This window comes from Notechis scutatus, chromosome 6, assembly GCF_049901735.1.
Source record: "Notechis scutatus isolate UNSWTSFEM ecotype Mainland chromosome 6, rNotScu1.2, whole genome shotgun sequence".
Lineage (NCBI taxonomy): Eukaryota > Metazoa > Chordata > Lepidosauria > Squamata > Elapidae > Notechis > Notechis scutatus.
The window spans coordinates 28,986,291-29,000,991 of record NC_142014.1 but is presented as its reverse complement, the minus strand read 5'-3'; the positions used below and the strand labels follow the sequence as shown (position 1 = coordinate 29,000,991).

The following is a 14,701-nucleotide window of genomic DNA, read 5'->3' as shown; positions in this document are numbered from 1 at the left end:
AGATTTAAATTGAAATACAATATATAAAGGATAACTTAAAGGATTTTAAAATATTCTCTTTTACTGACAGTTCAAATATGTTGATAACACTAGTCTCTATAGGTAACTTGTTCATGCTAAAAAATCTGGTCTTTCAAGGCACTTATGGAATATCAGTGACTAGATGAAAACCAGGACAAATTAGGACTGACAGTTGAAACAGTATATAATATAAAAATAACTTTTTGCTTACAATTTACAAAATGTATTACAATCTTTATCTCTGCTATTCTGTAATTCTGAATGTGCACCAACATTTTCTTTAAAAAAAACTATTTTCTAAAACATTAGGGCAAATAATTTACAAGGTACACAACTTTAGTTCATGCAGAGATTTCTTACACCTTCTGTTAATACTTTATGATTGCAGCTTTATCAAATTATATACCTGGCTTGCCCTATACATACATAAAATAAAATGTACATGGTAATCAAACATTTGCAAAAAAAAGTCCATAAACTCAAATTTGTCAAAAGTTTCACCATATTAACATGTCTATAAACAATGTTTTAACAGGTTTAAAAGACATTAAGGCAATAATACTTGAAGTAACAAACCATAAGTAATACTTTTTTAAAAAATGTAATAAGGCAGATTGATGGCCCCAGCAAAAAGGTAAGTTTGAATTATAGAATCCACCATTTTGAATCTTTAATATTTGTGTAGATGTATACAAAAGTGTACCATTTGTAGCTATATGTACACAGATCGTTCCAAAAAAAATAAAGCGTTGGAATACTACGAATCTTGTTCAGTGGCACTTGAATTTTCCAGTATAATTTAATATGTGTCCATTGGTTCTTGCATCATGTCCATTCTGAAGGAGGGTCTCTTGGTCCTTTTGGTTTTCCACAGCGGCTACCAAACCCTAAAGGAGAACACATCCATGAAAGGAAGTACCTCACTAACAACATGCATTTAACAAAATGTTCACAAATTTTCACACGATTTCAGCCAATTTACCACATGCTATTAACTGATGGTATAATTTTCAAAGAGCTATGAGGTGTAGGAGACCTCAACCAAAAGTTAATAACCAAAAGAACAAAAGGAACAGAAGCAGCACAACCCAACACATCTGTTCACTTAGAAACTTACATGGGTGGCTTTTCTAATAAATCCAACCCCCCAAAAAATCACACTCGTGAACATCAGTATTTTTTTCACTGAATGTCTATAGGGCAGAGGAGCTTAAAAACTATAATAGGGTCATCTTAAGAAAAAGCTACATTTACTATTATTTGGAAAATACGAAGGACTTGTTAAAAGGCAGTGATTTCTAAAATTAAGCAAATATTCCAATTCTTGCTAAACCACATCCAGGTTAATTTCACTTTATTATGTCTGATGGGGGGGACCTAATATTTAAAGTATTATCCCCTGGAGTAACTGATTACCCGACAATATTCCTGCTTTAAATGCTGCCTAAAAATTTTCTGAAAATCTATATATTTAGTATGTTTATTTGGACTCCATCCCCCAAGAAGATACAGTCAGAGGGGCCAACATGATGCAGCTGTTTGGGCTGCAAACGGCGTAGATGTTAAACATCTCCCACTTTTGAGGCCAATCAGAAAACAGCACAATTTAACTTGTGTAACAGACACAAGCAAGGTTAAAGCTATTTTTCATTACGTTCGACGGGGGTTTGGGTAGGATAGTAATCAACACTTTACCAATATCTGTAGTCTCAATTGCAATCTCTGGTAAGGGCTGTCCTTTAGGAGTTAGACTGGTGGAAGATGGTTGAGGTATTGTATCCATTGGAGATTTGTCTCCCAGCTCTGAGTTATCTGTAAGAAAAGAAACCATTAATGAAGTGTAGCTGAATTTTAATATCTTGATTCGTAGATCTAACATTCCAGATATTGCAGTCATCTAGATTTTAATATCTAGATATCTAGAGCTTGCATGCAAGCAAAATTTTCTTACGTAAAAAAACGCATTGGACTAGTAAGGTGGTTAGTGAAATTTAGTGCAAATGAACAATGTAGCTTTTTGAAAAATGTATCCCTTTCGGTTGCAAAAATATTTCCTTTCCTACAAAGGAAAATTCTGGTTAATAAACACTAAGGCATTTCAAGCACATCCTATAATCTCACACGAGAAGCCACAAAATATGCGGAGCTTCTGCAAGCAAAACATCATTTCTTGCCGTAACCATGGAAGTTAAGTACCAATTTTGAGAGAAATGGATAGCACTGAAAAGTGGATAGGCTTGTGCACAAGAAACTTCAATCAGAACAGCTGGAAGGGACCTTGGAGGTCTTCTAGTCCAATCCCCTGCTCAAGCAGGAGACCCTCTACCATTTCAAATAGGTGGATGTCCAGTTTTAGAGCAATGGTTCCTGTGGAGGGTATGTGTAATGATGTCATTGGGAGGTCTGCTCATCTTTTTTTTAAAAAAATCTCATAGCTAACTTGAATGTAATTTTCTATTTGTCAATGTAAGTTTCATAAAAAAAAGGAGGTTGGATTAGAAGATCTCCACGGTACTTTCCAACTCTGTTATTCTGTAAATGCCAACTACAACCAGGAGTCCTGAATGAGTAATGAACAGGAAAGCCTACTAAAATGCAAATATAATAAGAAATCTGAGTGAACGCAATTAATCTGAGCCTGGGAGACTTCATATAGTTTTATAACTATAACTATAACTATATATATATCTCAAATCCCCCAGTAACTAAGACCAACCTGAGCACAACCAAGCCCCCACCTGAACAGAACACACCTCCAGCCAATCAGAACATGGCCAACCCCCCAACCAATCAGAACACAGCCAAACCCCCAACCAATGAGAACACACCCCCACCCAATCAGAACACAGCCAAGCCCCCACCCAATCAAGTCACACCCCCACTAGCAGTTAAAAGGAAGAAGCAGCTGCAAGCTCACATCACTCTGAGAAGCACAGAGCTGAAGACAGAAGCCTGAAGATGATGAATGAGACTTCATCGAAACGTTGCCTAGATACTTCCAATCTTACGCGGGAGAAAACCCGAATAACCAAAGATATATATATATAAAGTACAGTCTGAATTGAATTTGATTAGCAACAGTATATTCTGTAAGTTCTTAGGTTGCTTACCAAGCTGTGAAGACCCAGTGATGTTCATTCCCTGTTAACATAAAAGTACATATGAGAACTGTGGTTTCATATAAGAGATCTAAAGGCACACACTGGAATGACAAGAGTTATATATTCCAAAATAACGGAATCTCTGTAGCTCAGCTTTGAACTATGGAGTCCCTGGTGTTCTCTGAACTTGGTTATTTGCAGATATTTTGTTATCTAACTAAGTAACAGAGAAGAAGAGTCCTGGTGGCACAGTGATTAGGATGCAGGATTGCAGGCTGACTCTGCCCACTGCCAGCAGTTCAATCCTGACCAGCTCAAGGATGACTCAACCTTCCATCCTTCCGAGGTCAGTAAAATGAGGACCCAGAATGTTGGGGGCAATGTGCTGACTTAACTACACTTAACTCCTGCTGATAATATTACCTAGCTAGATAATGAAACATCTGCAAAAAAAAAAAAATAGACAAGTACCTGCAAACAAGCTAGAATAAAATAAAGCACCCATTATGTATTTCTGCCCTCGTTGTTGAGCCAACTGATGGGTGAATGTTTGAAATTAAAGCTACAACAAAGGGCTTTAATGGCCAGTATCTGCCATGATCACAGGTCACAGTGATCATGATCTAGAACAGGAGTCTCCAACCTTGGCAACTTTAAAGACTTGTGGACTTCAAAGCTGGCTGAGGAATTCTGGGAGTTGAAGTCCACAAGTCTTAAAGTTGCCAAAGTTGGAGACCCTTGATCTAGAAAATAGATTTCAAGACACCCAGCTTTAAAGACAGTAACCTAGTCAGTCCCTGCTCAGTTTCCTGTGAAGTGTGCAGGCATAAATGTTGGCAAAACACCTGGAAAGCTGTTTCCTAGACATCAAGTCAACATTGAAGTCCAACACCACTCCACATGAAAACTACGTTTTATCCTAGCATCGCTGGATTAAAGGTGCAGTGATCCTAACTCAACTCTGCTCTCCTGTCCTTTCACCCTAAAACACTTTAAACACATTCAAAAAGGAACTTCTTCAACACGTTTCCACAATAGAGGAAGGACAGACTATCCTCTCCATTCCGTTCATGAGATTCCAAAGCAAGAACCAAGTGGTAATGATTGATTATTCCACAGAAGACATATTCTGGTATGCACAATTACCTACAACAAAACCCCACAGCTTACATACTACATTTTGGTTCTGTAAATCAAGTGATTCCTTAGGAAGCTGTCAAATAACAATGATTTATACACACACACACACACACACACACACACACACACACACAAACCAGACAGCGTATTCCCAATGGCCAAAATAGCAATAGCAATATATACCACTTCCCAGTGCTTCCCAGCCCTCTCTAAGCGGTTTTACAGAGTCAACCTCTTGCCCCCAACAATCTGGGTCCTCATTTTATCCACTTCGGAAGGACAGAAGGCTGAGTCAACCTGGAGCCTGTTGGGATTTGAACTGCCAAATTGCAGGCAGCCAGCAATCAGCAGAAGTAGCCTTCAGTACTGCACTCTAACCACTGTGCCACCGCGGCTCATAAGTATCTTATTCCTATTCTTTCTCTGTGTTATCGTACTTACTGTACATTTTGGTTGTTCGGAGGTGTTCTGATCTTGTAACAAATTCCATTCGGCCGACTGTAGAAGAGCAGGACTTTTTGGCAAAGCTGTGACTAAAACAATTTAAAAAAACACATATGTCAACTCATAAAACATTTTGTACACACATTTTATAGTTGACAACAGAAAGAAGGGTTTTTTTTTTCAAAGACCAGGTGGCAGTGTGGAATTGAAAGTACATTCCATTCATATTTTCTTCAAAGACTGATTAGATGACTGAAGCTTCTGCCATGCAAAAATCTAGTTGGAGAGCATGATTGATGACTCTTGGCTATGGACGTGTTTCATTGGATGATACACCCAGAGGTGGGGGGGGGAAGCAGGATCAAGGGTGACAGTGAATTACATATCTCAGAGTTGGCTACGCCTAGGTTAATGCCGGATGTAGAATGTTAACTTCAAATAAATCCTTTTTTGTTTTGGGAGTGTGGCTCGAGGCTCATGATTTAATTGGAGTAACTGCTGGAATCCTGACAACGTATTTGTAAAAAAAAAGTAAACCTAGATTCAAAAAATAACCTCAATAGCAGACATCAGCAATGGCATTTTAGAACAAAATGGAGCTCTGGAGACCAGACATGGAGCTCTGGCTTCTAAGTCAACTTTTCCCAGCTCAGTAGCTGCAGGAAAGGCTCGATCAGCTGAACCAGGAGGGAGCCTACAGAGATTCATTCCCCAGGTGATCTACTCAACAGAAGCAACCATCCAGCAACCTAAACCCAGGCAGTCCTCGATTTACAACTGTTGGTTAGTGACCGTTCAAAGTTGCCACGGCACTGGCAAAAAGGGACTCGTGACACTTTTATGACCGATTTACGACCCTAGGGCCGCCTGATTTACATTCGGATGCTTGACAATTCACATTTATGATGCTCGCAGTGTCCTGGGGTCGCTGATTCCTCTTTTGCGCCATCTGACCAGCCAAGTCAGCGGGGAAACCAGATTCGCTTAAGCACTGTGTTACTAATTTAAGAACTGCGGGGGATTCGCTAACAAAATGTGGCAAGGAAAGTCGTCAAATGGAGCCAACTCACTTAACAACATCAATCTGGGGCGCCATTGGGGTTGTGAGCTGAGGACTGCCTGTAAATGAATATGCAAGGGTCATTTCCCCCCTCCTCCACACACACACAACAGATTGGTATCTGACCCCAGCCCCTCATTTTGGTACATGTGCAAGAAAGAAAAAAACACACTTACCCTGTGGACTTGCAAGCACAAGCAATTCCAGAGTTCTTTCTGGCAAGAGGGGAGAAAAATCATCATTTGCACCTGAGTTTTGAGTTGAATAAAAACCGACAGGGAGCAGAATGGCTAGGAAACCTTATTCAGACCGCTTAAATATTGAAGCAAGGGATTCTATCAAGTACCAATGAAATAAACTTTAGAGCAGCGGTGCTCCTCAACTTTGCCAGTTTGGTGAAGCGGCAACAGGACTGCTGGGGGTGGGTGGGGGCAGAAGAGAGATGGTTCACGTGTGAGCAGTGGGGGCTTTGCATGTGCACACACGCGCAGCTCAGTGGCGGAATTCAAAATATTTTACTACCAGTTCTGTGGGCATGCACGGAACATTCTAAAATGGGTAATTTTAAGCATGAAAACTTACCTTACTGTCAGCACTGGTGAGTAAAACAGCTGAGGCGCGGCAATCCACTCTGCCGCGCCTATCAGCTGAGCTACAAACAAAGGAAATATAGGACAGGAAAGGGTGGAGCCAACTGCTGACCAGAGCAACCAGATCGCTAGAACCGGTGCGAACTGGTAACTTTCCACCATTGGCGCAATTCCATTTGTGAAAGGGGCATAACAAGGGGAGCTTTGTGCACACTCGCCCACCACTTGTGGGGCCAGTTTCGAATGGGCCACAGCCCAGTACCGGGCCATGGCTGGGGGATTGGGGACCCCCTGCTTTAGAGCAATGCCTGTAATAGTTGCTACTGTGCAATTTACTAACTCACTTTGTAAGATAACCACTTCACAGCTAAAACTATCATGATTTAATCGCAAAGGAACATGGGCCTTCAACCAAGCTAATCAACAAATCAGCAAAGGATTTAGCCATGTTTTAAGACTGGCAAGGAAGGGGAATTGCGGTAACAATCCTGCCTCATGGGCTCAGCGCCCAGCAGGAGAGATTATCCTAAACCTGAAGGATGGAACATAAAGTGCATTCCACGTTATGGAGGAATACCCCCTAGCCAGTCCCAAAGACATTAACATCAATCCACAAACCAGTAAAAGCTGAGCTATTCCAGAGAGTTGTTACTAGTACAAATTACCTGTGTTGGTAGAACCTGTACCTGGTGTATTTTTACATTTTCTTTTTTAAAATATTTTTTATTTCACAGTTCATGGTTGTGTACACTTATTTTTTGCTGTTATAAACTGCCGTGAGTTATCTGATATGGTGACAGATTGATTAGGTTTGCTCTTTTTTATATACTAGTGGCTAATGTGGGCATCTCTATTCAAATGGCATGTAGGTGTTGTTTATTTCTATGTGCCTGTTGATTGCTGATTTGTTTCGAAAAGCCAAAAAGGAAATAAACAGACCAAAACACCTCCTCACCAGCAATCAATACCCAGATGAGCAGAAATTAATACCAAAATTAACACTACGCCAATAATCAAGAAGTAAACAATACCCCAATCAAGGAACTACTAATTCAAAACAAAGAGTAAACAGCCTCATCAATGAACCACCAAAAATACTCCCAAGCTACACGGAAAGGCCAAGCCACTAGTGTAAAAAGAGAGCAAACTCCACTCCCTTCTAACACTGATGATGTTACCTAGTTGGGTAATGAAACGTCTGCAAGAAAATCACCAAGCTCAGATAGTACCAAGGATCCCACAATCCACCTCCTCTTTCCTCTTCTTCCTCTTCTCCTCTTTGCAAAGCTCCCTCCCTTCCACTACTGATGATGTTACCTAGTTGGGTAATGAAACGTCTGCAAGAAAATCACCAAGCTCAGATAGTACCAAGGATCCCACAATCCACCTCCTCTTTCCTCTTCTTCCTCTTCTCCTCTTTGCAAAGCTCCCTCCCTTCCACTACTGATGATGTTACCTAGTTGGGTAATGAAACGTCTGCAAGAAAACCAAGCTCAGAGAGCACCGATGAACACTCCCCCCCCACTTCCTGGTGTGCACAATTCGCTCTCCTTTCATTTTGTTTCCTTCCTAATTCCCATAAAATTTAGCACAACTTACCTTTATCAGGTTCGGAATGCATTAGGGGCGGATTATCCTGCCTCGCGATGGACATCGGCAACACTTTTCTAGCAGCGTTTTCTGTATTGGTCGCTGCTGAAACCGTGGCACTGGCCACGGAGACGCTATTCGACGTGCTATGGGCCACGCCCCCCTCAGAGTTTCTGTCCTCCGTGTCAGAGTCATCCGAGTGCAGGGGATTGGTGAAACACAGAGGGGCCTGAACCGGCAGCGGGCCACCGTGGCAGCGGCCTGCCGGTTCCCTGGGAGGGGTGTCCCTTTGACCTGGCACGCCTGAGTCTACGGACAGATTTGTGACTTCGTGACATAAAACGGGTAAAGGTGCCTCCTCAAAGAAGGGCTGCTTGTTTTTAGTCTCTTCTAAGGACCACATGGCGTGGCCCTTCTCTTTATTAAGGGGCAAACAGTCTGGCCGTGGCGGAGCATCTGTAGTAAGACCCAGGTGTCCTTCCAGAGAGGATATTGCAATGGGAGTGACTGGCTGCAGACTGCATTCATTGCAAGGGTTCTGCACGGGCTCCGTAGGCGCATCGCCGGAGCCGCACTCCTGCAGTTTCAAGGTCATCTCCGCTGCGTCCGGCGGGCACGTTTTAATTTTAAGTGCATTTCCCCGACTCAGGAGAGGGTTTCCATCGAAGCTGCGTGGTTGTTCCTGAAGGGGCACTTTCTTAATTTCGAAGCTCAAGTTGTGTTCCAGCTTTTTATTGGCGGCGGGGTCTGAGAATTCATGCTTCCCTGAATAGTCCCTGGATTTACCATAATTTTCGTTGAGGTCTGTCGGGTGCTCTGAAGACACCATGTGCAAAACAGGCTTGGGGTGGTATCGGTCACTGTCTTGCCAAACCGTCGTCACGGTTGGGTAGGCCGAAGGAGGCGATGGGGTTAGAATGGGTGGGACCGGATGAGGCTCAGGGGCCTGCAGGATTTCTTCTTTTACGTCACCCTCAACAAGGCAGCTAGGAATAATTATAAGAGAAGACTGTAAATGACACACATGGATGAGATGAAAGAGATTAGAGCCGTGGTGGCGCAGTGGGTTGGAATGAAGTATTGCAGGCTAGTTCTGACGACTGCCAGCAGTTCGATCCTGACCGGTTCAATGTTGACTCGGCCTTCCATCCTTCCGAGGTGAGTAAAGTGAGGATTTAGATTGTTGGGGGCAAGAGGCTGACTCTGTAAACCAGGGGTCTTCAAACTTGACTGCTTTAAGTCTTATGGACTTCAACTCCCAGAATTCCTCCTCCAGTCATGTTAGCTCAGGAACTCTGGGAGTTGAAGTCCATAAGACTTAAAGCGGTCAAGTTTGAAGACCCTTGCTGTAAATGCTCAGAGAGGGCTATAAATAGCAATAGCACTTATGTACCGCTTCACAATGCTTCACAGCCTCTCTCTAAGTGGTTTACAGAGTCAGCCTTTTGCCTCCAACAATCTTGGTCCTCATTTTACCCACCTCGGAAGGATGGAAGGCTGAGTCAACCTTGAGCCAGTCAGGATCAAACTTCTGACAGAGGGCAGAGTTAGCCTGCAATACTGAATTCTAACAGGAAGGAAGGAAGGAAGGAAGGAAGGAAGGAAGGAAGGAAGGAAGGAAGGAAGGAAGGAAGGAAGGAAGGAAGGAAGGAAGGAAGGAAGGAAGGAAGGAAGGGAGGGAGGGAGGGAGGGAGGGAGGGGAAGGGAAGGGAAAGGAAGGGAAGAATAGCGCTTAAACTCATATATCTCTTCGCAATGCTTCACAGCCCTCTCTGAGCGGTTTAGAGTCAGCCTCTTGCCCCCAACAATCTGGGTGTCAACTCATAAAACATTTTCTGTGCCCGTTTTATACTTGCCAACAGAAAGGAGGGGAGGAAAGGAGTCTGAAGGAGCAGTGCAACAATTTGGAACTGAAAGTGCATTCCATGCATATCTTGCAAAGATTATATACTAAGCGACTGGAGTTTCCACCGTGCAAATCCCTAATTGGAGAACATGATTGATGACTCTTGGCTACAGATGTGTTTCTTGGAGAATATAAAGTATGATACACCCAGAGGGGTGGGGGGAAACCAGGGTCATGGGTGACAGTGAATTATGTGTCTCGGGATCGGCTACATCAAGGTCATGCCAATATGGCATTCTTTGAAGCTTTTTGAAGGCCCATGATTTAATAAGGGCGATCGCTGGAATTCTGACACTGGGTCCTCATTTTACCCACCTCAGAAGGACAGAAGGCTGAGCCGGTCAGGATCAAACTGCTGACAGTGGGCAAAGTTTGAATGCAATACTCCATTCTAACCCCTGCGGCACCATGGGGCAATATACAAGTCTAAGTGCTATTGCTATACTGGTAGTCTTCAAGTTATAATCGTTCATTTAGGGACTATTCAAAGTTACGAGGAGATTGGAAAAAAGTGACCAATGATGTTAAGTTTTCACACTTAACGACCGTCACAGCATCCCCATGGGTCACATGACCAAAATTCAAGCCCTTGGCAACTATGTATTTAGGCATTTTATGTGTTTATGATGGTCACCTGATCTCCATTTGTATCCTTCCACCAAAGATACAAATGGGGGGAAGCCAGATTTGGGTAATCAGCATGATTCACTTAACGAGAGTAGAGTGATTCACTTAACAACGGGGGCACTGAAAAGGTCACAAAATGGGGCAAAATTCGCTTAACAACCACCTCTCTTAGCAACAGAAATGTTGGGCTGAGCTGCAGTCGCAAGTTGAGGATAACCTACCTAGAGTTGCCTAAGGTTCTATGGAGCCTGGGTGGGGGAGCGGAAGGAATGGATCAATCCTGAATCCCTTGTGGCTGCACAAGGGATCTAGTAGAATCCTCTGTTGGGAGCCCTGCTCCCTGCTTGCCTGGGCGTTTCCCCAACAGGATGGCTGGCGCATTCCTTCCTTTCCATCCCGAGCAGAAGGCCTGGACTCCAGTTTAGGCAGCAACGGAAAACCGAAATGAAGCCCCATGGAGTTGATCCCTAGCGACTGAACCAGAGTTGATTTGAAAAGGTACCTGCGAGTTCGAGGTGGCTTCGGGGGAGGGGAACCCTGTTCCTCCAGGTCTCCAGAACCGACGGCGTTCTCGGCGTTAACTTCGTTCTGTCGTAGGAATAAAGAGCCGGAGGAACTTAATTACTCAAGACTTTTAAACTGCCTCCCCCACAAACAAGAGATTAAGTTAACGTTCTAGAAACAAAACCAGAATGCAAAATGTTATGGAAGTTTTATTTTTTTATTTTATTTTGTATTTTATTTTACTTTACTATTTTATTTTGTTTTTATTCTGTACTAGCTCGATACCCGTGCTTCGCTACAAAACTATGTGGTTGGGCTTACTTTTGGGGGAGGAAAATAAGGGGGGAAAAATCTGCCTCTGCCTACCAGCATCCATCGGTATTCATCTGGCTAGCATCCTGTCAGTGTGAGAGAGAGCTGAAGGCTGTTTGGAAACTGAAACAGTATTTGCTGTGTGAGCAAGGAGACAGCAAGGAGCCTAGGCGTGGCTTAGCTCAACTGTTCTGTACTAAAGCTGCTTGGTGCTGCTCTGAAACTGAAACTGAAACTCCTCTCCTCTGCTTGTGTTTTGCATTTGGAACAGATTTCTTTTCAGGTGGGAAGTAGAACTCCTTAGCATCAGTGTGTGTTAATAATAATAATAATAATATAGGAAATACTCTAAATGCTCTGATGGTCCTTTCAAAAAATCCTTTCTTAGTGAGCCCCTAGAAGCCAAGAGGAACCTATGTTCCAAATTTCAAGTTTGTAGGCTTTACAGTTCTGGAAATTTTGTGATGATGCATGAGTGGTATTTCACTTTTATATATAGATAGAAGATTTCATTTTATTTTACTATTTTATTTTATTATTTTATTTTATATTTATTAATGTTTTAGGCTGCCCATCACCACACAAGGTGAGACTGGCCGGCCTAAAACTAAAATCTGAGTATAAAGCAGTCCTTGACTTCCAACTGTTTGTTTAGTAACTGCTCAAAGTTATAACAGCACTGGGAAAAGTGACTTGTAACTTGTTTTTCACATTTATGACCATTGTGCTATCCCCCCGTAGTCACATGATCCCTTCTGCAAACTTCTGACCAGCAAAGTCTGCACTGAAGCCAGATTCACTCAACAACCGTCTTGCTAAGTGAACAATGGCAGTGATTCACTAAACAACGATAGCCAAAAAAAGTCGCAAAATGGGGCAAGGTTCACTTAAAACAACCATCCCATTTAGCAAACAAAAAACGTTGGCCTCAACTGAGGTCATTGAGTCACCCTGCTTCTTGGCAGCGGAACAACATAAAATATACACCTGTATGTATGTTTTATATTGTTCTGCTGCCAAGAAGCGAAAATGACTTAACAATGCAGGAGCAGCGTGGATGAGACAGAGGAATTCTAGAAAAAAAAAAGTCTCAGCCACGGGAAAAATTGCTCAGTTTTTTTTTTTTAAAACTCCCTAGGATTAAAGAACATCATGGGAAATTTCAGCATGGCATCAACATGTTTATCTTGTGACTCAAGCCTTCCTTGGAATTCCAACTGTTCATGTCTCAGACTAGAGAAATTCAGGAAATTAAGAACTCGTTCATGTGGTCGCTCCTAAAGTCAAATCGTTGCCAATGCAGCGATGAATGCTTTGTCTGCCTGAGGTTTGCTGGTGTTACTCACTGAAACTGGATATTGCACAACTGCCTTTGAAATAAAAGGAATCTAAGAAATTGGAGCAAACACAAGTAAAAAGAGACAGACCAGAACATACCTTGACAATTACAGCATACCCGATCTGTGCGTTTTGAACTTTGTTCTGGATGTGCAATTTGTCCCTCCCCCCCAAAAAATATTGAAAACTGGCAGCCAGGCAAGGACGGCAAAAGCTATACCTGGTCTTATTTTGACCTACTCAATACAAAGTACAAATTAAACTCAAATAAAAAGCTATGATGGAAATTGGTAATGCTATATGTAACTATGTTTGTAGTATATAATTAGATGAAATTTTGTGCTATATATTAATGGAACAAGTGTGAATATTAAGTGTTATTCTGTAAGTGTTATTCTACAATAATCTGAGAGATGTCAGATTGAGTGAACACTGTCTTGCTTACGTTGCGATAAGTGGAATGTTTGGTTTTATTGTATTTGTATAAATTTGTTTAATAAAATATTTAAACAAAAAACAAAAAAACCCAAAGTACAAATTAAAGATTGTGTTTAGTATCCAGGCCAGTTTCTACACAAAGAGGCCTTCAAGACAAAGAGCAGTAAGATAAGTAGGTTGGGTGATCTAAATCAGGAGTATCCCAATTTGGTCACTTTTAAGACTTGTGAACTTCAACTCCCAGAATTCCTGGCTGGGGAATTCTGGGAGTTGAAGTCCACAACTCTGAAAGCTTCCATGTTCGAAGAGCCCCCATCTAAATAACTGGATGATTATTTAGCATTGGCTGTGTCAGTAACAAAACCTTGGGTGTCTCAGAAAGATCACATCACACAATTGCTGCAGGCCGAGTTCAAAAGAGCCATGCGGAGGATCTTAACGAGAAATGTCAAAAAAAAAAAATCTAAGAGGAAATTAAGGTTAACGTTATGCAGGACTCAAAATTGTGCTTTAACCGGGTCCAACGGAGCTGGAAGTTTATTCTGGCACTCATAGCATTTCAAAAACTGCTTGCTCACTAGGAAAGGCAAACCAGGCTAAACAAAGGAAAGGTAACTCAACTCATGGAAATGATATGGTTTCAGAATATTTTAAAAGAAAAGAAAACTCTGACTCAAGCCACATACCAAGCCATCTGCAATTTTCCACGCCGCACAGCTCTCATATTTTTGCAACTGTTTCTCAAATAACTGGGCTATGGCTCGATGAACCAGTTCATACTGCTCCTATGTGCGCGGGATAAAGAGACAAGGATGAGCTTAGATCGTTCGAAAAGACGCTGTTGCCCCCCAAAAACCATCCTGCCACACCGTTCATTTAGGCTCCCAAAGACAAGATTACCTTAGTCTGTACCGCAGAATGCCTTTGGGTCCTCATTTCTTGTATTAAATTAAACACGTTGAATTCCTCTGGAATTTTCTGCAACAGAACATGAGATTTTGTTTTCCCCACTGAAGAAACTTACATTTCAGCATAACTTATATTACGTTCCATCAAGCATTTACAAATGGCTTCATTTTCTCTCTCTCTCTCTTTTCTCACTCTCTCGTCTTTCTCTTCTCTCTCCTCTCTCTGCCTCTGTTTCTCTCTTTCCCCCTCTCTGTCTCTTTCCATCTTTCTCTCTCGCCTCTTTCTCCTCTCTCTCTGCTTCTCTCTCTCTCTCTCTTTCCCTCTTTCTCTTTTCTCTCTCTCTATTCTCTCTCCTGTCTTTCTATTCTGTCTCCTGTCTCTCTCTTCTCTCTCTGCCTCTCTCTCCCTTTTCGACTCTTTCTCTTTTCTTTCTTTTTCTTTTCTCTCTCCTATCTTTCTCTTCTGTCTTCTCTGTCTCTCTTCTCTCTCTGCCTCTCTCTTTCTTTCTCTCTCTCATCTCTTTCTCCTCTTTTCTCTCTCTCTCTCTCTCTCTCTCTCTCTCTCCCATGCACACTTCAAACAATTAGAATTTCCTTTTTTTTCCCCCGACAGCAGCTAAGTCGTCTGCTTTTCCTCCAAACCGTTTTCAAGTTTTGCCCCTGGCTGTAACAAAACTGATTTTTCTTCTTTTCTATAAAAGCTACTAATCACTTGCATAAGA

At 42.1% G+C, this 14,701-nt stretch overlaps 1 protein-coding gene across 1 annotated transcript in view; it reads right to left on the bottom strand.

Moving 5' to 3' along the window:
• Positions 1–40: 40 nt before the first annotated feature.
• Positions 41–14,701, bottom strand: part of PTPN12 (protein tyrosine phosphatase non-receptor type 12) — a 45,201-nt gene continuing 30,540 nt past the window's right edge. The window contains exons 10-18 of the mRNA XM_026677167.2: positions 13,972–14,049; positions 13,758–13,856; positions 10,982–11,067; positions 7,956–8,932; positions 5,943–5,981; positions 4,704–4,795; positions 3,132–3,162; positions 1,717–1,833; positions 41–908 (exon numbers count right to left, since the gene is read on the bottom strand). Coding sequence (XP_026532952.2) covers positions 847–908; positions 1,717–1,833; positions 3,132–3,162; positions 4,704–4,795; positions 5,943–5,981; positions 7,956–8,932; positions 10,982–11,067; positions 13,758–13,856; positions 13,972–14,049 — 1,581 coding nt within the window. The 3' untranslated portion in view covers positions 41–846. The remainder of the gene's footprint in view (positions 909–1,716; positions 1,834–3,131; positions 3,163–4,703; positions 4,796–5,942; positions 5,982–7,955; positions 8,933–10,981; positions 11,068–13,757; positions 13,857–13,971; positions 14,050–14,701) is intronic.